The sequence below is a fragment of the Carcharodon carcharias genome, chromosome 1, assembly GCF_017639515.1.
Source record: "Carcharodon carcharias isolate sCarCar2 chromosome 1, sCarCar2.pri, whole genome shotgun sequence".
In the NCBI taxonomy this organism is placed as follows: domain Eukaryota; kingdom Metazoa; phylum Chordata; class Chondrichthyes; order Lamniformes; family Lamnidae; genus Carcharodon; species Carcharodon carcharias.
The window spans coordinates 245,749,179-245,774,263 of record NC_054467.1 but is presented as its reverse complement, the minus strand read 5'-3'; the positions used below and the strand labels follow the sequence as shown (position 1 = coordinate 245,774,263).

At 43.9% G+C, this 25,085-nt stretch overlaps 1 protein-coding gene across 1 annotated transcript in view; it reads right to left on the bottom strand.

Annotated features, from left to right (window-relative positions):
* gfra4a (GDNF family receptor alpha 4a) overlaps positions 1–25,085 on the bottom strand; it is a 163,094-nt gene that overhangs the window by 42,033 nt on the left and 95,976 nt on the right. Inside the window, exons 4-5 of the mRNA XM_041183680.1 lie at positions 14,760–14,840; positions 5,050–5,395 (exon numbers count right to left, since the gene is read on the bottom strand). Coding sequence (XP_041039614.1) covers positions 5,050–5,395; positions 14,760–14,840 — 427 coding nt within the window. The remainder of the gene's footprint in view (positions 1–5,049; positions 5,396–14,759; positions 14,841–25,085) is intronic.

Sequence of the window (25,085 nt, the reverse complement as noted above, 5' to 3'; positions counted from 1 at the left end):
CATAGAGTACAAAGCTAAGGGTAAATCAGCAGATAAGGCTAGACGTTACAAGATAATAAAAAGACAAAACTAAAGGCTCTGTATCTGAATGCATGCAGCATTGTAAACAAAACAGATGAACTGAAAGCACAAATAGATATAAGTAAGTACAATCTGATAGCCATTACAGAGACACGTTGCAGGCTGACATTGAATGGTTCCTGAATATTGAGGGTACGTGACATTTAGGAAGGTCAGGAAGCTAGGATAAGGTGGAGGGGTGGCTCTGTTAATGATAGCATTAGCACAGTAGAGAGGTATGGCCTAAGTTCAGGAAACCAGGATGTAGAAACGGATGTAGAGATGTGAAATGATAATGGCAAGAAGTCACTTGTGGGAGTAGTGTACAGGCCCCCTAACAGTAACCATCTGGTAGCATGGTGTATAAGATATAAGGGAGGTTGTCAGAAACGGCGATACTCATGGGGGATTTTAATCTGCATATAGACTGGGAAAATTAGATGAGCACAGGTAGCATAGATGAGGAATTTGTAGAATGTTTTTTGGATAGTTTCTCAGAACAGCACTTTCTGGTGTCAACCAGAGAGCAGGCTATTTTAGACCTGATATTCTGCAACAAGATAGGATTAATTAATGACCTCATAGTGAAGGTGCCCCTAGGTAGCAACGATCATAATATGATTTAATTTGGCATTCAATTTGAGGGAGAGAAGGATGGTTCTAAGACTAGTATTTTAAACTTAAATAAGAGCAATTATGAGGGAATAAAAACAGGGTTGCTGAAGTGAACTGGAAAGTTAGGTTAAGGGATAAGTTAATAGAGATGCAATGGCAGACATTTAAGGGGACATTTCAGAATATATAGAATAGATACATTCCAACGAGAAAGAAAAATTCCAAGGGGAGGACTCCCCACCTGTGGTTAACGAAAAAGTTAAAAATGGTATCAAACTTAAAGAAAAAGCATATAATTGCACAAAGATGGGTGGCAGGTCAGAAGATTGGGCAGAATATAAAATACAGCAAAGAATGACCAAAAGGTTGATAAGGAAGAAAAAATTAGAGTATGCGACAATGCTAGCTAGTAATATAAAGACAGGTAGTAAGAGTTTCTATAGTCATTTAAAAAAGAAAAGAGTTAACAAAGTGAGCGTTGGTCCTATAGAAAGTGTGTCTAGGGAGTTAATAATGAAAAAGGGGAAATGGCAGATGAACTGAACTGGCGTTTTGCATTGGTCTTCACAATAGAGGATACACGTAACATCTCAGAGATAACTGTAAATCAGGAAATGGAAGGGAGAAAGGAACTCAGGAAAATTGCAGTCACTAGGGAAGTGGTACAGAGAAAAATTGTTGAACCTGCAGGCTGACAAGTTCTCAGGTCCGTATGGACTTCATCCTAGGGTCTTAAAACAAATGGTTAATGAGATAGTTGATGTATTGGTTTTAATTTTCCAAAATTCCCTAGATTCGGAGAAGGTTCCGTAAGACCATAAGACATAGGAGCAGAAATTAGGCCATTCGGCCCATCAAGTCTGCTCCGCCATTCAATCATGGCTGATAAGTTTCTCAACCCCTTTCTCCCACCTTCTCCCCGTAACCTTTGATCCCCTTACCAATCAAATTCCATTTGATTTGAAATAGCAAATGTAACTCCTTCATTCAAAAAGTGGGGGAGACAGAAAGCAGGAAATTACAGGCCAGTTAGTTTAATATATGTGATGGGGAAAATGTTAGAAGCTATTATTAAAGATGTTATAGCAGGGCACTTAGAACAATTCAGGGCAATCAGGCAGAGTCAACATGGTTTTGTGAAGGGGAGATCATGTTTATCCAATCAATTGGAGTTTTTTGAAGAAGTAACTGGTAGATGTAGTGTATTTAGATTAAATGCTATTGCAAAAAATTAAAGTTCATCGTGTAAGGATAACATTGGCATGGATAGAAGATTGACTATTTAACAGGAAACAGTGGGTAGGTATAAATGGGTCTTTTTCTGGTTGGCAAGATGTAATCAGTGATGTGCCACAGGGATCAGTACTGGGGTCCCAATGACTTGGATGAAGGGACCAAAGGTATGGATGCTCAATTTGCTGATGACACAGAATTAGGTAAGATAGTAAGACATGAAGACGACACAAAGAGGCAACAAAGTGATATAGTTAGGTTAGGCGAGTGGGCAAAGACCTGGCAAATGTTGTCTCACAGAATCTTAATGGCCCAAAAGGAGGCCATTCGGCTCTCCAAATGAGCATTATGACCTTGTGCCATTGCCCTGCCTTTTCCCTGTACCCTTGTACCTTGTTTCTATTCAAATAATCATCTAATGTCCTCTTGAATACCTCAATTGAACTTGCCTCCACCACACTTCCAGGCAATGCATTCTAGGCCCAAACCACTCGTTGTGTGAAAAAGATTTTTGTCACATCACACTTGCTTCTTTTGCAAATCAATTTAAATCTGTGCCCTCTCGTTCTTGATCCTTTTATGAATGGGAACAGCTTCTTCCTATCTACTCGGTCCAGCCCTCTCATGATTTTAAACATCTCTATCAAGTCTCCTCTCAGCCTTCTTCTCTCCAAGGAGAACAGTCCCAACCTTTCCAATCTGTCCTCATAGCTGAAATTTCTCATCCCTGCCACCATTCTTGTAAATCTCTTCTGCACTCGCTCCAATGTGTTCATCTCCTTCCTATAATATGGTGTCTAGAACTGTGGACAATATTCCAGCTGAGGTCTAATGAATGCCTTATATAAATTCAGCATAACCTCCCTGCTCTCATACTCTGTGCCCCTATTAATAAAGCCCAGGATACTATATGCTTTATTAACTACTCTCTCCACCTGTCCCACCACCTTCAATGATCTATGCACATATACACCAAAGCCTTTCTGCTCCTGCGCCCCCTTCAAAATTTCACCCCTCATTTTATATTGTCTGTCCACGTTTTTCCTTCCAAAATGCATCACCACACACTTCTCTGCATTGAACTTCATCTGCCACCTATCTGCCCACTCCACCAACTTGTCTATGTCCTCTTGAAGCTCCACATCATCCTCCTCACAGTTCACAACACTCCCAAGCTTTGTATCATCCACAAATTTTGAAATTGTCCCTGCACACCAAGATCTAGATAATTAATATATATCAGGAAAAGCAAGGGTCCCAATACTGACCCTGGGGAACTCTACTACAAACCTTTCTCCAGCCCAAAAAATGTTCATTGACCATTACTCTCTAAAAGCAGTTCAGAGAAGGTTTACTAGACTAATACCTGGTTTGGGCGGGTTGTTTTACGAGGAAAGATTGGATAGACTAGGCCTGTATCTGCTGGAGTTTAGAAGAGTAAGAGGTGACTTGATTGAGACTTATAAGGTCCTGAGCGGTCTAGGCAGGGTTGATGTGGAGAGGATGTTCCCTCTTGTGGGAGAATCTTGTACTAGGGGTCACTGTTTCAAAGTAAGGGTGCGCCCATTTAAGACAGAGATGAGGAGAAATTTCATTCTCTCTGAGGGTTATGAGTCTTTGGAACTCTCTCCCTCAAAAGGCAGTGGAAGCAAAATCTTTGAATATTTTTAAGGCAGAAGTGGATAGATTCTTGATAAGCAAGGAGGTGAAAGGTTATGGAGGTAGGCAGGAATGTGGAGTTGAGATTACAATCAGATCAGCCATGATCTTATTGAACGGCAGAGCAGGCTCAAGGGGCCCAGTGGCCTACTCCTGTACCTAATTTGTACGTTCGTATTAGTTAATGATGCAATTGCTCTAGAGGCTGAAGTAGCAATTAGCACAATGAAGGGCATCTGTTTTTCTCTTCTGCTGCTATATAGTTTGATACTAGTCATTAGATCTGGGCCTGCTACACTGGACTTCAGGGAATCTACCTCATAAGTAAGCTAACAGTGAAAAAATGTACAGGATTCCTCATGGTTATACAGAGGGAATACCAAAAACAGAGCTGACGGAAGCTTCTAAAACACTATTACTCCCAGTGATGTTAGTAACAAGGTGAAGGATGCGACCCACTGATCAATGACTCTTTTGCAATGCCACAATCCCTAAATCTAATAAAATCTAATATTTGCATATGTGTAAATCAAGAGAACACTGGATTGGTTTTGCTATGGTGTCCTCCAACCCCTCACAATGGATAATGGCCTCCCAACAACTTGGTGTGAACATGGTTTCTCACCCCTGTGGAAACCTGCCAGGCAAAATCAATATCTTCTGGAGATGAGGAAAGGCAGGAATAATTAACATGAGAAAAAGAAGCCTGCTTATTACAAAAATGATACTACTGACAGTACAGGGCTAGAAAATTGCATCTTAGTTCACCTCGCTAGCTGAGAGTGAACAACAGAATGTAGGGGCAGCTTTTTCCAGTCAGCGAGTGGGGGCGAGATATTTAATCTACTTGTTTACTAAAGTGAGAGTTGCCAACACTGGTACCTAGGATCAACGGCAAGCACATACGGTCAGGTTTAGCAAAAATTGTATGCAATTTGAAACTCAGTATTTCCCTGCAACACGCTTTAGTTCCAGCTTTGATAGAACACCCCTTACTGCATTAGCGTGAAATTTTGTATTTCCCACACTCGTGTCTGTTTCAAATAGGATATCAATTTAATGCCAAATTAGGGACAGTTTTATGCTTCTCCTGGGAGCTTTGTTGACATTGTACTAACCTTGTTTCATGTAGAAACCTAACCAGCTGGCCGAGACAGGAGATCTTAAACCCTTCTAACCATTCAAACTCTGATCCTCTGGGCAAAGAATCAGCAGGGGGGAGCTGGGGGAAGCGATAGTGTAAAACAACCACCCCCTTATACAGTTTTTTTATTTCCACTGAAGCCAAATGGATGTAAAACAGGTTGCCAACTCGTTTGGACTATTTCACAAAGTCACTGTGTGTGTGTGTGTGTGTGTGTGTGTGTGTGTGTGTGTGTGTGTGTGTGTGTGTGTGTGTGTGTGTGTGTGTGTGTGTGTGTGTGTGTGTGTGTGTGTGTCAACTCACTGAGGCAGCTGGTCCGCACGCTCCAATCTCTTTACCTGCAAACAACATTCATTTTGCATGACTCCAGCAATGTCAAGCAGTTCTGCTTCTCCTTAACGTAATAGGAACACGACGGGACGATGGTTTGCCTTCTGCGCTCCGCGCACGCCGTGTCCTCGCAGGGGCAGAAGAGCAGCTCGTGCGTGAACTCGACGGGCACACGGTCGAAGAACTTGCGGAGGGCTTTGTGGCACTTGGGGTGGTTGCAGGTCTCAGACTTGCTGGAGCGCTTGATGCAGGAGGAGACGTACTCCGTCCGTAACTTCTGGCATGACTCGTCCACGTTGCAGGCTTTGGCTGCGTCCAGGCAGCGGTTGGCCCGTGTGATGCCAATGTCAGATCCTGTGAAACCAATTGGACAAACATTGAACCTTCCTATAGACCTTGTGCTAATTGAGGTGACAATAGCTAACAATCAGAGCACATACCGCAGAGACAGCAACCTTACATTGATAGAGAAACCAAGTTCCGCAGTGGATGATGACATTTACATTGACAGAGAAAGACTTGGACTTATGCGACATCTGACCGACTCTATTAGAAACATCCCAAAAATGCCGTGAATTGCTCTGAACTGGCGTCACTTTTGTTACAACATGGCAGCCATGTTGAGCACAGCAAGATTCCACAACCAGCATGAAGATGAATGAACGTTTAATTTATGTTTTTTGTTATTAGCTGCTGCAGGAGAGAAGTTTTGATGAATCAAGAATCAAGAAGCCCAAATCTGGACTTTAGATGCCTGTAGACAAGACAAAGGAAGAGCAACTTGTCTCTCCATTCATTTCCCCAATGCTAAGTGACAATTTCAAAGTCAGGAGGCCAGAGGAGAAGTCTGGAGCTTTCTTAGGGCAATATACGAATATTTGAACATATGTATTAGGAGCAGGAGTAGGCCATTCAGCCCCTCCAGCCGGCTCCACCACTCAATTATATCGTGGCTGATCTGATTGTGGCCTCAACTTCACTTTCCTTCCTACCCCTTAACCCTTTGCCTCCTTTATCAATTGAGAATCTATCCAATTCAGCCTTAAAAATATGCAATCACCCTACCTCCACCACTGTCTGCAGAAGAGTTCCACAGACCAGGACCCTCTGAGAGAAAAAAATTCTTCTCATCCACTTATTTTTAAACTGTGTCACTTAGTTCTAGTCTCTCCCACAAAGGGAACCATCTTTTCAGCATTCACCCTATCAAGTCCCTTCAGGATCTTATGGCAAGAATCTTCGGGTCGGTGACCCGTTAAATGACACGTGGTGACGTCGGGCATACATCCCAATGTCACTGCGCGTCGTTCAGATCCTCAGTTCGGCGGGCGTGCACCGGAGTCAGCTGCATGCCCGCCGAACTGTCAAAGGCCTATTAAGGCATTTAAAAACCAATTAAAATAATTAACTGAGCTGCCCTTCCAACATTTAGGTTGGCGGGCAGGTGAAGAGCCCAGACGGCCTTCACATTTATCATGAAACCTCATCCACGGGTGGGATGAGGTTTCATGAAGGTTTTTAAAGTTTACTAAAAATTTTTAATAAAATTCATTGCCATGTCCCAGTTCATGTGACACTGTCACATGAGGGGACATGTCTTAAAAATTATTTTTTTCTTCATTAAAATTTTTGAAATTCAAACTAATCTGCCTCAGGGAGACTTCTGCGCTCTTTTGCGCGCATGTGTGAAAGAGTGCAGGCCCCGACTCTCCCCCCCCCCTCCCTCACAGGGAGTGCACAGCGCTACTGGGTGCACGTCACGCTGGGCGAGCCTTAATTAGCCAGCCCACACAAAATGGCAGCACGCAGTCGATCATGGGCGGCGATCGGCTGCACACCCACCCGTGTCCACTCCCGTCCAACCCCCCAATGAGGAGAAAATTCTCCCCTATATTTTTCAATAAGGTCACCTCTCATTCTGCTAAACACCAATGGATACAGGCCCAACCTGTCCAATCTTTACTCATTCCAGGAATTAGTTGAGTGAACCTTCTCTGAACTGCTTCCAATGCAATTATGTCCTTTCTTAAATAAGGAGACTGAAACTATAAAAAGTTCTCTGGATGTGGTGTCACTAAAACCCAATACAACTGTGGCAAAACATTCCTACTTTTACATTCCAATCCTCTTGCAATAAAATGACAATATTCCATTTGCCTTCCTAATCCCTTGCTGTACCTGCATACTAACTTTTTGTGATACATGTACCAGGACACCTGGATCCCTTTGTACCTCATAGTTCTGCATCTTTCCCCATCTAAATAATTTGCTGCTTTTTTATTCTTCCTGCCAAAATGGACAAGTTCACATTTTCCCATATTATACTCCATCTGTCAAATTTTCACCCACCCACTTAACCTATCTATATCTCTTTGCAGACTCCTTATGTCCTCTTCATAACTTCCTTACCTACCCATCTTATGTCATCAGCAAATGTGGCAACCATACATTCGATACATCAGCAAGCCATTAATTAATATAGCTTGTAAATAGTTATGGCCACAGCACTGATTATTGAGGCTTTCCACTGCTGCATCTTGCTAACCTGAAAATGTGCCATTTATGCCTACTCTTAGTTTCCTGTTAGCTAACCTATCCTCTATCGATGCTGATATGTTAGCTCCTACACCATGAGCTCTTACTTTGTTTAGTAACCTTTGATGTGGCACCTTGCCAAATGCCTCCTGGAAATCTAAGTACAGCATATCCACTGGTTCCACTTTATCCATGTTGCTTGTTACTTACTCAAATGTAAGGAAATAGAGATAGTTTAAGTAAGTTATATGTGTATTTGGGTATGTTAGGAATAAGATATATTTTTAGGTTTAAGTTTTAGCTTTAAGTTTAATTTGTCTTTCTGTATTTGTGTGTTAAGAAAAGGTGAGGTTGTTTTTAGTTTCACTTTAAAAGGTGCCTGCCTTTTAATGAAGATTTTACGACTCTTAAAAAGAAGTTAAACAAAAGTAGAAAAACACTGGGGAAGCGAGTTCCACAGACTCAGGACTCTCTGAGAGAAAGAAAATCTCCTCATCTCTGTCTTAATTGGGGGGCCACTTATTTTTAAACCATCTCCCTTAGTTCTAGTCTCTCCCATAAAGGGAAACATCCTTTCAGCATTCACCTATCAAGGCCCTGCAGGATCTTATATGTTTCAATAAGGTCACCACTCATTCTTCTAAACTCCAATGGATATAGGCCCAACCTGTCCAATCTTTACTCATAGGATAACACCATCATTCCAGGAACCAGTCAAGTGAACCTTCTCTGAACTGTTTCTAATGCAACTACGTCTTTTTTTAAGGAGACCGAAACTATAGAAAGTTGCCTAGATGTGGTCTCACCAAAACCCTGCACAACTGCAGCAAAGCTTTGCTGTTGCCTAGCAACAGGAGTCCAGAGATAGAGGCCAGACACACACACACACACCCCCCCCTAAAAAAGGCAGTTTCAGTTCAGTTGAAGCCAGGATTCCAGAGAGGCTGAATAGCAGAGGGACAGATAGCAAGTCCCAAACTAAAGTTGAAGACAGCTGCCAGGAGAAGCAGGACAGGAGAAGAAACTGCAGAAACTAAAGAAGAAAGTCCCCAAGTCCAGGGGAGTGGAACAGGAAAGGTCTCAAGAAGACAGTCTAGCCAAAAGACAAGGACAGGAAGCTGGAAAAGGTCTTGTTCTGTGGAAGTGAAAGTAAGGAGCAGAGGGGAAGGATCCAAGCTTCAAGCTTAAAGGACAGGACGCATATTTGAAGTTATATAGGCGTGCGAGAAGCCAGAAGATCCAAGGAGACAGTCGAAGGTCTGTAAATCTTTACCATGGGCATGTGAAGTCGTGGTGTTCTGTTGGCATGGCTGAGTCAGGGAGAGAGTGCGTGGAAGAAAGCTTGAATGCAGTGGCATGTGGGGAGAGGAACATTGGAAGGAGAGTTCAAAAACCTGGAGGTGGATCCTTGTGGTAGGTGTCTGAGAGAAAGCGTCAGTTTGGGAGAAGATTCCAAAGCGAGTTCTTGGAAAATGGTGATTGGAAACCCTCATATGAAAGACAGAGTTAAGTGAGACCGGTTGGCCACAGTGTGACAAGTGTCTGGTGGGAGTTGAGGTGGCTGGGGCGGCAGCTGTCACTTGGTTTCAGAGTGTGGTGTTTCTGACCACAGATCACCTATTGGTTTACATGAGCTGTGTATTTACTGTGAACATTAGAGCATAAGATAGCTTTTGTAGCTTGTATTATCCTTACAAATCTGTATTTATCTGTAAAAGGTATAAATGTGGGTGAAGGAGTATTGTAATATAGTTTATCTTTTCTTGTTTAATAAATGTTTTATCCTTTTGTTAAAAGTTCATCAGCTGACTCCTGTGACTCTGTTAAGTAGCCACTCTCCACCTACTTTAAAAAAAGTCAGGATCTATCAAGCTGGGTTCCACTCTGCGGCCGGACTTGCCCAGTAGTAACATCAGCTGGGATCATAACACAAAGAACTGTAACAAACTGATCAAACATGATTTCCCTTTCATAAAACCATGTTGACTCTGCCTGATTGCACTGAGATTTTCTAACTGCCCTGCTATAACCTCTTTAGTAATAAATTCCAGCTTTTCCCCCATAACAAATGTTAAGCTAATGGCCTGTACTTTCCTGCTTTCTGTCTCCCTCCTGTCTTGAATTGAAGAGTCACATTTGATATTTTCCCATCTGATGGGAAAATTCTTTTCAGAATCTAGGGAATTTTGGAAAATTAAAACTGATGCATCTACTATCTCAGCAGCCACTTCTTTTAAGACGCTTGGATGAAGTCCATCAGGACCTGGAGACTTGTCAGCTTTTAGTTATAATAAGTTTCTCAGTGCTTTTTCCCTGGTGATTGTAATTGTTTTAAGCTCCTCCCTCCCTTTCACCTCTTGATGCACAATTATTTCTGGGATGTTATTTGTATCCTCTAGAGCGAAGACAGATGCAAAATATCTATTCAATTCATCCGCCATTTCCGTATTTCCTATTATTAACCAGACTCATTCTGCAGAGGACCAGTAGTTCACTCTACTTACTCATTTCCTTTTTAAATATCTATAGAAACTCTTACTACCTGTTTTTTTTATATTTCTAGCTAGCTTTTTGTCCTACTCTATTTTCAACCTCCTTTTTTTTAGCCATTCTTTGCTGTTTTTTATATTCTGTCCAATCTTTGAACCTGCCACTAAATCTTTGCGGAATTATATGTTTCTTCTTTCAATGTGATCGTTAACTTCTTTAGTTAGTCACGGACGGTACATCCTTCCCCTAGAGTCTTTCTCACTGGAATGTATCTTTGCTGAGTCTTACAAAATATCTGCTTAAATGTCTGCCACTACTTCTCTACTGACCTATCACTTAACTTAATTTCCCTGTTCACTTTACCCAACTCTGTCTATCAAAGGAAGGATAAACTTGCCATAGAGGGAGTGCAACCAAGGTTCACCAGACTAATCCCTGGGATGGCGAGATTCTCTTATGAGGAGTGATTGAGGAAACGACCTGTATTCTCCAAAGTTCACACAATGGAGAAGTGATCTCATTGCAACTTACAAAATCCTGACACGGTAGATGTAGATAGGATGTTTCCCCTGGCTGGTGAGTCTAAAACTAGGGGACACAGTCTCAGAATAAGGGGCAAGCCATTTAAGACTGCAATGAGGAGGAATTTCTTCACTCAGAGGGTGGTAAATCTTTGGCATTCTCTACCTCAGAGGGCTGCGATTGAGCATGTTCAAGAGAGAAATCGACAGATTTCTGGACATTAATGACATCAAGGGATATGGAAATAGTGGGGAAAAACAGGTATAGATATAGATGATCAGACATGATCTGTTTGAATGGCAGAGGAGGTTCAATGGCCAAATGACCTGCTCCTGCTCCTATCTTTCTATGTTCTTCATACACTCATAACTGCCCTTATTTAAGTTCAAAAAGTTAGTCTTAGACCCACCCTTCTCTCCCTCGAACTGAATGCGAAATTCAATCATGTTATGATCACTGCTACCTAGGCACTCATTTACAATGAGGTAATTAATTAGTCCTGTCTCACTGCACATTGTCAGATCTAGAATAACCTACTATCTGGTTGGCTCTAGCAGGTGCTGCTCTAAGAAATTGTCCCGAAAATATCGGACTAAATAATGGAACATCAGATCAGCTATTGGCAATCAATACTCAGGATCTTTAAAGAGAGACTAGAGTATAACTCTGAGAATTAGTTTTACTGAGAATTAGTGGATCATCTTTTTCTTAAAGGGGACATAGTTACCTTGCAATGTGTCTTAATGGATTTGTATACAGGCAGCCTCAGGTAAGTCTGGTGCCATGGTCCTTCCATCTGGCAGCTAACATGGTGGCACAACTGAGGACTCTCCCAGTGCCTGTCCTTCTCTGAAATCTCTGCCATAAAGCTGACAAAGCTCATTTATAAGGAAAATAATTAAAAGTACAAATATTTCAAACTCTGGTTGTGCTAAGTTAGCCAGATGTTTGAAATACATGGACTTTTAATGACATCATACAGGACAAGTCTTCTTGCCACTCACTGGTGTGTAACATTGTCTTTTCTCCCCGTACAGGAGAAAAGGCCATTGAAGGACAACCAGGAGATGAAATTATCAGATGGATAGGAGAGGGTGAGGTTGGAGGTTAAGTGGCAAGAGAAGGTTGCTAAAATCATAAAATTGTTATAGCAATTCTTCAAGGACAGGTTTTGCTGCATGCACAGCTAAACAAACACCTCTCTTTTTTTAATTGCCTTGGAGGAAGAGGCCAGCCACTCCCAAGGAACCCGAGGGCACTTCCAAAAGCTGTGCCATGTTCTTGCCAACTGTGTCCTGGAACCTTTGTGTGCAGATAACCCTCACAAGGAATTAGACAGGTTTGTCATTGGTTGTCTAAGGACATTGATGTCCCTTGGAGTAGAACCTACCAATGCTTAAGTTAGATGTTTTATACAGCGCGCCTTCACAGAGCTTCCAAGACCTCACCAGGACTATTTGGTCTGTAGCACCTCTGAGTATTTTCCCAGCTTCAAGGAGTAGGCACAGAAGTAATGGTGTCTCCACAGAGTGCCAGTGAGCCCACTTGCTTAAATTCCCTCCCAATACCTTCACATGGGAGAGCTTCAGGCAAGAATCAGGTAACCCTAAACAAAAACAGAATTACCTGGAAAAATTCAGCAGGTCTGGCAGCATCGGCAGAGAAGAGTTGACGTTTCAAGTCCTCATGACCCTTCAACAGAACTAGACGAATCCAAGGAAGCACTGCTGCCAGATGCTGCCAGACCTGCTGAGTTTTTCCAGGTAATTCTGTTTTTGTTTTGGATTTCCAGCATCCGCAGTTTTTTGTTTTTATCTCTGTTTTTAATCAGGTAACCCTGTCTATTGTAAAGACCAGAAAGGTCATTCCTGAGAGTCGTCTCAGGCATGTAAAGCTCCAAGGGGGGACACATCCCAGCCACCCACAGTTCAATCGTGACACCTAGTGAACACCTCTTAGAAGTAGAAAATTAAGAGCTGGAGCAAGTTAGCTGGAGGTTAGTCATATTGTTAAAAAGTAGATGCAGAAATAAAGAACATATTTTGTTTATAATTCTTGTTGAATGTTGTTTCAAGTAAAGACATCTTGGTCACATAGTTATGAGTTCATTTCCGCATCTGCTTTCAACTCTTGTGAGTTAGATGATTGCGTGGGAATTGTGGACTTCTGAAGGGCTTTGTCAGAATTTTTAGGAAGTGAGGGATTTTGTGAGGGATGAAGATGGGGAGCAGGCAGATGTGTTGACTTTATTTGGCAGGTCAATCTTAAACTATTGAAAGTCCTTGGCTCTCATTTGTGCTGTGCTTGTTCCAGCAGCTGGCTGCCCTGTTCCACTCCTTCTCCATCTTATGCACCATCCTCATGCTGTGAACCCTTCCTGTTCTGTAGACCCTGGTGCATGAGCAGTGATGTATAGTGAAAGGATACCTTCAGAATGACTGACTCTGAGAGCTTTCAATCTGGCTTCTTCCATGTGTTCATCCTCCTCCTCTTCATAACATCAAAATATGTCATCAGAAGTCAAAGCAATACTCTGAGGTGAATGGAGTATAGTTAGCAGCAAAAGCCATGACTGAATCCTTAAAGAAGCAAGTGGCTACTTTCCATAGACGCACATACAATGCCCTCCTCAGTGTGGTAGCTACCTGAGGGTGACCTGGCAGATATGGGGCAGAAATGAACTGGCAGTGAGTCAAAGAGGGGTCTGGGCAGAGTAAACAGGGAAAAACTGTTCCCTTTGGTGCAAAGATTGAGAACCAGAAGTTATAGATTTAAGGAAATTGGCAAAAGAAGCAATGGCGACATGCAGGAAAACCTTTTCACACAGCGAGTGGGTAGATCTGAATGCAGTGCCTGAGATTGTGGTGAAGGCAGATTCAATCATGGCATTCAAAAGGGAACTGGATAATTATTTGAAATGGGGAGAGGGAGGGCTACGGCAAAAGGCAAGGGAGAAAGGGACTAGATGATTTGCTCTTGGAGAGAGCCAGCACAGATATGACAGGCCAAATGGACTCCTTCTGTGCTATAACAATTCTATGATAAGTGGCTAGCCATGCCCATTTGACCCTATTTAAATGTGATAGAATGGACTTGCAGTGGGCCTTAAAGGGAATTGATATTTTGTTGGATGAACTCAACTATTAAGGGTTTTTTGGTGGACTTGAGGCGGTATCTTTAGAATGCATTTTTTCTGTTTACTGCCAAATGCATCCCATCCCCTGCTCCAAAACAGATGAATCCAGAGCCTGATCTCTACTCAGCCTCCCCTGCTGAAAAACGTGCTGGTATAGACACTTGGAGCTGCGTTTTAGAGACAGGTTTGTGTTGGGATTGGAGGGAGTCGGCACCGCAATTTTGCTCCACCAGCTGTGGAGCCAGTTCGGTACCACGATCCGGAGCCCGAGCCAGTTTAGAAGAGGCCAAGTCGGGAACGGAACAGCTACCTGCACACAAGCAGCCAATAGCCAATTGAGTGATATTAGGGCCAATAATGGGGCCTTACTTCCCTCGCCGACTGTGATTTCAGTTAGTAATGCAGGCAGGAGACATCGGCCTGGACCATGGTCAGACAACCGTGATGATCTCATGTTGGAAAAAGTGGTGGGGGGGGGGGGGGGGTGGTGTGGGTGGGGGGTGCAGATGGAGTACACCAGTCATGGCTGTTGGGCCATATCCATGACTGCTAGCCGTCCCATGGATCACAGTGAGACAGCTTCAGCATTTGTAAATATGAAAAATGGCTGACCTTTGCTTCCAAGACCACCTTCATGTTGAGGCAGCATGTCTCTCTCTTTCTCTTTCTCTCCTGCCATCATGAATTAGCAGTTCCCACCTTGGCCCGGTGCGGCTACCAATGTGTTAGTCCTCTCATCGACCGCTCCACCTTCGGAAGCCCACCATAAACCATCCATAACTGGACGGCGAGCATGCTCCGCGCCCAGAGCTGAACCTGACTTCAGGTTTCCAAACCCAGACTGAGAATCCAGCCCCAAGGAATTCAGTAAAGAGATATTTGCCTCAGCATGGTGTAAGGTGGAGCGAGCGAGTGGTACAACTCAGTGCTGCTGGCATTCACCACGTCGGATCTGCTAAACAGGCCCAATCAAATACTCAAGGCTATGTCCACGGGCACTGGAGCAGCTTTTTATTTATTGGGTAGGAGACTCACCTGCTGTTATTGAGGCCAGTCTGGCATAGTCATACCCCCTCTTGCTGGGTTCATAGGGTGAACTGTCATCCATTTCTTCACCTGCAAACCAAAGGATTCACAACATTATGTTCACATCTGCCTGCTTCAGTCAATTTATCTTTCTTAACCAGCTCTCCATTTAAATGGGATGAAATGTATGACTGAATTTTACGTTTCCCTGCCGGCAGGTTTGTAGACAGGGTTGAGTGGGGGGTTGGGGGGGCGGTGGGGGTGCGAGCGTAAAATTTCCCGGATGGGCTCCCCACTGGGTTCCTGCCTGCCCGGATATCTCCGGAATTTCAAGCTGGGGTGGGTGAGGCCTCAGCGGGCCCCACTGCCTTTGCCCCAATTGAGGCGGTTAAGTGGTCAATTATTGACCACCTAAGGGCCATTTCCCACCCAGCTTCAATTTTCAGGCTGGTGGGAGGGGTTCCTGGGTATGGGGGAACGCCTGAAAATAAATCAGGTTCAGGCCTCATCCGGCGGGCCCCACCACCCCCCCGACTTCAGGTCCAGTAACCCCCAGCCTCCCCCACTCCCCAACCCCCAGCCTCTCCCACACCCCAATTCCCCTTTGCCCACACCCCCTCCACCCCCACCCCAGGCTTCCCCGACCCTCCCTGCCCTGGGATCCCCAAAACTTACCTTCTCCTGGAATCCTGGGACTTAGGCTCTGGGGGACTGATTGCAGTCCCAGTCCTGCCCACCGCAGCTTCTGGCGCTGTAGGGACTGGACAGCCGCTGGCCAATCAGATTGACAGCCCCCAAGGTGGGACTTCCTCCCAAGTGAGGGCAGAAGTCTCGCCTCCAGTCAATAAGCGCTCGTTGGAGCGTTAAATGGCTGTGGGAGGCAGTGTCCCTGCCGACTCTTTGGATGGTGGGAAGGGAAACCCCGCCACCCTACAAGTACTGGGTGAAATGACTAAATTGGGGGAAGTCAGGGGGAGGCAATGGCATAGTGGTAATGCCACTGGAATACACGGGCCCAGGCTAATGCTCTGGGGATGTGCGTTCAGATCCCACCACAGCAGCTGGTGGAATTTGAACTCAATAAATCTGGAATTGAAAGGTAGTTTCAGTAATGGTGACTATAAAACTATCATTGATTGTTGTAAAAACCCCATCTGCTTCACTAACATCCTTTGGGGAAGGAAATCTGCCGTCCTTAGCTGGTCTGGCTTACATGTGACTCCAGACCCACAGCAATGTGGCTGACTCTTAGCTGCCCTCTGAAGTGGCCGAGCAGTGACACCCACATCCACGGATAAAAAGAGGAAAGCACTTTCTTTCAATGCTTTACCACATGTGGATCTTTGAGGCAAGTGTGGTAGGGGTGGGGGCAGGGGTGGGGCGGGGTGAATTTCCTCAGAGCTTCGCCTGCCTCACCAGGATTTTATGCCCAAACTCTGTTATGTCACCGCGGCAGAGGGGGAAAGCTCAGAGGCAGACCACCCTTCTCTGTCCCCTGCAGAGGAAATGCCAAAATGCTCCACCAAGCTGCTTGTGAAGCCCCGCTGGTGACATGAGGCCTCAGAAAATCCTGCCTCGTAACACCGTTTAAAAGGGAATTGGATAATAAGGGGGGCAGTGCCATAGCAGTAATGTTATTGGACTAATAATCCCGAGGCACGGACTAATGGTCCAGAGGAATGAGTTCAAATCCCACCGCAGCAGCTGAGGGGAATTTACAATCAATTAATTATTCTGGAATAAATTGCTGGTCTCATTAATAATAATCATTCAACTACCAGTAATTGGTTCACGAATGCCCTTCAGGGAAGGAAACCTCTGTGGGTCCCTGCCTGGTCTGGTCTACTGGTGTGTGCTTTCAGAAGTAGTCAAGCAAGCCACTCAGTTGTACCAAACCACTACAAAATCATCGAATAAGAAAGAGACTAATATTTATCTAAGCACTGGAAACAGCAAAAGCACACCCATTCAACTCTGCAAATTCGCTCTAACTAACACCTGGGCCAAAATTGGGAGAGCTGTCCCATAGACTAGTGAAGTCACCAAATCATACCTTATAGCCAATGTCCCAGACTCCTCCATTTTCATTCCAGTCAGGTCAGACCGACCAGAGGTGGTGGTACAGTGGTATACAATTAGGAGGGAGAGGCCTTGGATGTCCTCAGCATTGACTCCTGACACCATGAAGTCTCTTGGCATCAGGTCAAACAAGGACAAGGAAACTTCCTGCTGATTACCACCTATTTCCTCACCTCAGTTGATAAATCAGCACTTCACCATGTTGAACAGCAATTGGAAGAAGCACTGAGGGTGACAATGGCACAAAATGTACTCTGGCGGAGGGGGGGAGGCTGGGGGGAACTTCAATGTCCATCACCAAGACTGGCTCAGTTGCCCCACTACTGACCGAGCTGGCTGAAACCTAAAGGACATAGCTGCTAGACTGGGTGTGGCAGGTGATGAAGGAACCAACAAGAGGGGAAAATATACTTGACCTTGTCCTCACCAATCTATCTGTCACAGATTCATCTGTCCTGCAGTATTGACTGAAGTGACCACCGCACAGTCCTTGTGAATAAGAAGTCCCACCTTCACCCTAAGGTCACCCTCCATCATGTAGTGTGGCACTACCACTGTGCTAAACGGGATGGACTGGGAAAAGATCTAGTAGCTCAAAACTGGGCATCAATGGGGTGCTGTGGATTAGCAGCAGCAGAATTGTATTCAATCACAATCTCTAAACTCATGGCCGGACATATCCCTCGTTCTACTATTACCATCAAGCTGGGGAATCAACCCTGGTTCAATGAGGAGTGTCGAAGAACATGCCAGGAGCAGCACCAGGCTTACCTAAAAATGAGGTGTCAAGCTGGTGAAGCTACAACACTGGACTTGACTTATGCTAGGCAGAAGCAGCATGCTATAGGTAGAGCTAACCAATCCCACAATAAGGAATAGTTTTGTAGGCCTGCCACATCTAGTCAGGAATGATATTGCCTAATTTAACAACTAACTTGAGGGAGAGGTACCACAAATACCCCTATCCTCAGTGATGGGGGAACCCAACACATCAGTGCAGAAGATAAGGCTGAAGCATTTGCAACCATCTTCAGGCATAAATGCTGAGCAAATGATCCATCTTGGCATCATCAAGAGGTTTTCACCATTATAGATGCCAGTCTTCAGACAATTCAATTCACGTCACGTGATGGCAAAATACAGGATATTGCAAAGGCTATGGATACTGACAACATCCAAGTCTGTGCTCCAGAACTAGCTGTGCTCGTAGCTAAGCTGTCCCAGTACAGCTACAGCACTGGCATCTACCAGAAAATGTGGAAAATTGCCCAAGTAAGTCCTGTCCACATAAAACAGGACAAATTCAATTTGGCCAATTCCCGCCTCATGAGTCTACTCTTGATCATCAGCAACGTGATGGAAGGTGTCGTCAATAGTGCCCTAAAGTGGCACTTACTTGGCAATAACCTACTCACTGATGCTGAGTTTGGGTTCTGCCAGGGCCACTCAGCTCCAAACCTCATTACAGCCTTGGCCCAAACACGGACAAAAGAGCTGAACTCCCGAGGTGAGGTGAGAGTGACTGCCCTTGACATCAAGGCAATATTTGACCGAGTGTGGCATCAAGGAGCCCTAGCAAAACTGGAGTCAATGGGAATCAGGGGGAAATCCCTCCGCTGGTTGGAGTCATACTTGGCACAAATGAAGATGGTTGTGGTTGTTAGAGGCCAATTATCTCAGTTCCAGGATATCACTGCAGGAGTTCCTCAGGGAAGTGTCCGAGGCCCAACCATCTTCAGCTGCTTCATCAATGACCTTCCTTTCATCATAAGGTCAGAAGTGGTGATGTTAGCTGATGATTGCACAATGTTCAGCACCATTCATGACTCCTCAGATACTGAAGCAACCCATGCCCAAAAGCAGTTTGAACTGAACAATATCCAGGCTTGGCCTGATAACTGGCAAGTGTTCATGCACAAGTGTCAAGCAATGACCATCTCCAACAAGAGAGAATCTAACCATCCCCCTTTGACTTTCAATAGCATTACCATTGTTGAATCTTTCACCATCCACATCCTGGAATCAGAACTTTAACAGGATCAGCCATATAAATACTGTCTACAAGAGTAGGTCAGAGGCTTAGAATTTTCTGATGAGAAATTCACCTCCTGACTCCCTAAAGCCTGTTCACCATCTACAAGGCACAAGTCAGGAGTGTGATGGAATACTCTCCACTTGCCTGGATGAGTGCAGCTCCCACAACACTCAAGAAGCTCAAAGCAGTGCTTGATTGGCATTTGATTCATTATCTTCAACTCTCATTCCCTCCACTACCGATGCACAATGGCAGCAGTTTGTATTATATACAACATGACCTGGAGCAATTTACCAAGTCTCCCTTAACAGTACCTTCCAAACCCATGACCTCTACCACCTAAAAGGAGAAGGACAGCAGATGGGAGCACCACCATCTGCAAGTTACCCTCCAAGTCAAACACCATGCTGGCTTCTTTTTATTCTTTCATGGGATGTGGGGCATCGTTGTGAGATCAGCATTTGCTGCCCATCCCTAATTGCTGTTGAACTGAGTGGCTTGCTAGGCCACTTTAGGGGGCAATTAAGTGTCAACCACACTGCTGTGGATCTGGAGTCACGTGTAAGCCAGACCAGGTAATGATGGTAGCTTTCCTTCCCTAAAGGGCATTAGTGAACCAGATGGGTTTTTACAACAACTGATGATCATTGTCATGGTCACCATTATTGAGACTAGAAATTTGGAATGATATCGCCATTCCTTCACTGTCACCGGATCAAAATTCGGGAACTCTTTTCCTGCCAGCTTTCCTCCTGTGAGAGGGAGTCATTGAAATTTACCACATGGAAGGAGGCCATTCAGCCAATTGTGGCTGTGCTGGTCAACAAGTACTTAAAGTTGACAAGACAGCGGGACCGGACGAGATGCATCCAAGGATATTGAAGGAAGTGAGAGTAGAAATTGCAGGGGCACTGCTCATAATTTTTCAGTCTTCCCTAGACTCGGGACTGGTGCCAGAGGACTAGAGAATTGCAAACATTACGCCCCTGTTCAAAAAAGGTTGTAAGGATAAGCCCAGCAATTACAGACCAGTAAGTTTAACTTCAGTGATGGGCAAGATTCTAGAAACAATTGTTCAGGATAGAATTAGTAGTCACATGGAAAAATATGGGTTGGTAAGGAAGAGCCAGCATGGATTTCTAAAGGGGAAATCGTGTTTAACTAATTTTCTGGAGATTTTTGAAGAGGTAACAGAAAAGGTCAATGAGGGTAATGCTGTTGAAGTGGTGTACATGGACTTTCAAAAGACCACACAACAGACTTGTGAGAAAAGTGATTGCTGATGGAATAAAAGGGGCAGTAGCAATGTGGAAACAAAATTGGCTGAAAAATAGGAAGCAGAGAGTAACGGTCAGTGGATATTTTTTGGGCTGGAGGAAGGTTTGTAGTGAAGTTCCCCAGGGGTCGATATTGGGACCCTTACTTTTCCTGATATATAATGATCTAGATCTTGGTGTGCATTTGACAATTTCAAAGTTTGTGGATGATACAAAGCTTGGGAGTGTTGTAAACTGTGAGGAGGACAGTGTAGAAATTCAAAAGGACATAGACAAGTTGGTGAAGTGGGCAGATAGGTGGCAGATGAAGTTCAATGTGGAGAAGTGTGAGGTGATGCATTTTGGTAGGAAGAACATGGACAAACAATATAAAATAAGGGATGAAATTTTGAAGGGGGCGCAGGAGCAGAAAGACCTGGGTGTATATGTGCATAGATCATTGAAGGTAGCAGGACAGGTGGAGAGAGCAGTTAATAAAGCATATAGTATCCTGGGCTTTATTCATAGGGAATAGAGTATAAGAGCAGGGAGGTTATGCTGACTTTATTAAAGACACTCATTAGACCTCAGCTGGAATATTGTGTACACTTCTGGACACCATTTTATAGGAAGAATGTGAACACATTGGAGAGAGTGCAGAAGAGGTTTACAAGAATGGTTCCAGGGGTGAGAAACTTCAGTTATGAAGATAGTTTGTAGAGGTTGGGACTGTTCTCCTGGGAGAGAAGAAGGCTAAGAAGAGATTTGATAGAGATGTTCAAAATCATAACAGGGCTGGACAGAGTAGATAGGGAGAAGCTGGTCCCACTGGTAAAAAGATCAAGAACGAGAGGGCACAGGTTTAAAGTGACTTGCAAAAGAAGCAAATGTGACATGAAAAAGATACTTCTTCACACAATGAGTGGTTTGGCTCCGAAATGCACTGCCTGGAATTGTGGTGGAGGTATGTTCAATCAAGGCATTCAAGAGGGCGTTAGCTGATTATTTGAATAGAAACAATATGCAGGGGTACAGGGAAAAGGCAGGGCAATGGCGCTAGGTCATGATGCTCATTTGGAGAGCCGGTGCAGACACGATGGGCCGAATCACCTCCTTCTGTGCCGTTAAAAATTCTGTGTTTCTGTGATTCTGTGAAGTAACCATCTAGCCTAATCCCACTTTCCACTTTTGGCCTGTATTTATAACGGTTATAGCGGTTCAAGGGGGCGACTCACCACCACCCTCTCAAGGGAGGGATGGGCAATAAATGCCAACTTTACCAGTGATGCTCACATCATGAGGACAAATAAAAAACATCTTTGGAAAGAAGGAGCCTAAAAGGATATAGGGAAGTAGAAGGAAATCAGACTAAACAGCTTTACTAGAGAATATTACGGGGAAAGTTAACCAAAGTGTTCAAAAGTATGAAGGGTTTTGAAAGAGTTGATAGGGAGAAATTACTTCCACTTGTCGAGAACACAGATTTATGATAATTGATAAAATAAATGGGCGGGCAATGATGAGAATTTTTTTTTAAGCAGCGAGTTGTGATCCATATATCATTGCCTGGCAGCTGATTAATTTGTAACTTTTATAAGGGAAATGGATAAACACTTGAAGGGAAAAAGTTGCTGAAAACAGCAGAGGAAAGTGAGACTAATTAAATAACTCTTTCAAAAAGCACAATTACAATAGGCTAGATGTCTTCCTCCTGTGTGTAGGTTTCTGCCAGCTTTAGTTGATGGGTGTCATGAACCTATTAATGTATATAATAATATTGGAAAATAGTTTTCTTTTAAAGTAGAGGTTTAGCCTGTGGCTCTGTCTTAATTGGATTAAAGCTAGCTAGTCTGGGTGCTTTGATGTGTACTAGTTTTGATATGTAAGAGAGAAAGAGTGTATTTGCATTTTTTGAATAGGGCATTCAAGAAGTGGGGTGAAAACGACCACCTAGCTAGCAGCTACTAAGTAATACAAGTTATATATAAGTTCATATTACTAATAAAATTGGTACTATGAAAGGGGTTTTATTGTTAATAGGTGGAGTTCAAAGAGGCTGGTGATACAATGAGAATTTACATTCATTGAGCTCTGCGAGGTATAACTTCAGCAGTTTTCAGAGCAGAGGCAATGTCAGATCAAAGCCTGTAAGCCTACCACGGTGACTGCAAGGAACCAAAGTGAAAGGAACCTCATTTTGAATTTGTAAGGTGAAAATGCTTTGCCTGGTGACTGGTTAAGTCTATGGCCAGAATTTTACCTTTGGCGTGCGTGCGAGTGTAATATTACGCACAACGACGTCGGGCGTGTGTCCTGACATCATCGCGCACTTGTGCGACATTTCTCTCGGTGGGCGTGCGCTGGAGTCGGCTGTGTGCCCGCCGATAATTGAAAGGCCTATTAAGGCCATTAACAAGGTAATTAAGCTGAAGTTTACGCTACCCGTCCAACCTAACGGTTGGCAGGCAGGTGAAAAGGCCAAGCGGCCTTTACATTTTTTAGGAAATCTCATCTACGAGCGGGATGAGGTTTCCTAAAGCTAATGCAAATTAAATTAAAACTTTATTTTGAAAATAAAACCATGTGTCTTCTCATGTGACATAGACACATGAGGGGACATGTTTCATTAAATTTTTAATGTCTTTATTTATTTTATTAAAAAGCGCTTCAATCTCCGTGCCTCAGGGTGATTGAAGCTCTCTTGCGCATGCTTGCGTGAACTGCGCACCAGGCCTGACTCTCCCTCCTCCTCCCACCCGCACAGGTAGCGCTCAGCACTAGCGCTCGTGATCCACACAGGGCAGGCCAAGCGTGAAATCTCGGTGCGGAGCCGATCACGGGCGGAGGTCGACTTCCCAACAGCCCCTGCCCGCTCCCACCGAACCTACCTGACGAATGAAAAATTCAGGCCTATGGGTTGCTGTTGCCTTCATGGAGATTAGTTTGGGAATTTGTTAAAAGTTACGATCGTAGTAATTTGTAGTCTTGTGTATATATATTTTAACTGCGTAACTTAATAAAATGTTTCATTTAGTTTAATCACTGCGTAAAAAAAAATTTCTCATCATTACTCCTCCCACCCACCCATATATTTTATCAATTATCATAAATCTGTGTTATCATAAAACCTCGAGAACTAGTGGTCTGATTCCTCAATTTAGAATTGCGTCTCAAGCATAACACTTAAAACTATAGTTATGACAGCAGTTTAAAGTTTCCCTCTGGGATGTTTTAATAACTCTGCTGTACCACCTGCACGGTCATAACAATGGACTAGCATGGTGTGTCTCTTTCTATTCTGTCCTGTCATTGCTGTGATTCTGCGGGTGACAGTATGTAGGATGGATACATAGATTGCTGAGGAACAAATCATTTCTCAGGGCGCCGTTCTCCACAGCTATACTGTGAAGTAGGATGATCAGCGAAGGCACCTGTTGTCACTTCGGCGATGAAACCATAAGGCTCATGCTCTGTGGTGACTAAGTACCAAAGAGCGCCAAGCACCTGTAACATTAAATAGGAAGAGCTGGGTTTCTGCCCACCTATTGAGCTGTCAGTCTCAACTCACTACCTCTAATTATCTGGCTATTATCACATTTTGTATGATCTCTTATAGAAATCTGCTTCACAAGAGATCAGCAGGAAATTGGGAAAATGAGCGATTTGGCATCTTGGACGCCGATGGAAGCCCGAGCTGCTGCTGACCTGATTTCAACTACCTCCAGCCACGAAAGCAATACTTGTGCCAAACTGGCAAGCACACCACCCTCACCAACTTTTCCATTCTTCTCCTTACATTGTAATAGCTAGCACTCACCTCCGCAAGGCTGAGTGAATGAATCCTGTCAGAATTTGAGCGCAGGCCGCCACTGAAAATGATGGAGCTAACTGGGTCATCTTCAGTGATTTATTTTTTACATAAAACAAATCCACCTTTCTACACTGCTGGACGGTACAAGGGGGGAGGAGGGGGGGGGGCGGTGGTATTGCTTGTGGTATCTGAGTTGGAACTAGGACAGTCCTTAGTTACACCAAATCATCAATCACGGAGAGAAAGAGCCCTCAGCATTTAAAAATTGCCCAGTGCCACTGCTCCTAATGGCAACTAATTAGGCAGCTAGCCTAGTTAGACGTGTGCTGCCCTGCGTCCAAGCAACAGGAGCAACCCACCTGGGCTTCAGTGCCTTCCAACAAAAAAAATCCAACATTTCAAAGACCATTTTCAGCTGAAGCCTCTGTTCCTTAAATTATTTTCTTTAAAAACTTTAGAAACTTAGGTAGAATGGCCAACATCAACATCGCAACATGTTCCAAGAAAATGATGAAAGATGTGTTGCATCCTCTCGAGTACCATCCATCCTTTGTGTTTTATGTTTTTTTGTCCCCTCCGGGATGTGGAATGATAGAATTTGAAAGCTTCCTTAAGGGCCATTTTATTCCCCTTCCATTGACATACTTTCCAGATGTTTCCTTCTGGTTTTCATCAGTAAAGAGTAAAACAGGCAACCTCACCCTCCCCCCCACCACCACTGCAGCACCACCACCCCCCACCCCCCACCAGCTTCTCCCATACCTAATGATCTACTCCAATAAATATTGCCAAATGAAAGCAATCCTTTCACAGGGGTCACTCACTGGCTGCCAAAGGGTTTCATATCTTTGTTAATGCAATTTTGCTAAAGGTGGACAGTCAATTTAAAGAATGATATCATCCCCACTGTCATATTAAAGTTAATAAGCTCCCGTTGTGGAAGTGAATCAAAGTAGGTCCAATTTAAGGAGTCACTCTGAAAGGGAAGGAAGAAAAAATCAGGCAAAGTACTTTAGTTTTCTGAAATATTTCCTCAACATATATTGAAAAAAACATGTTGCTCTAAACTTTGTTTTTGGCCTTTTTGGCTAGGGGGGGTTAGAGTTTAAAACTAGGGAAGTCTTGTTACAACTGTACAGGGTGTTGGCAAGGCT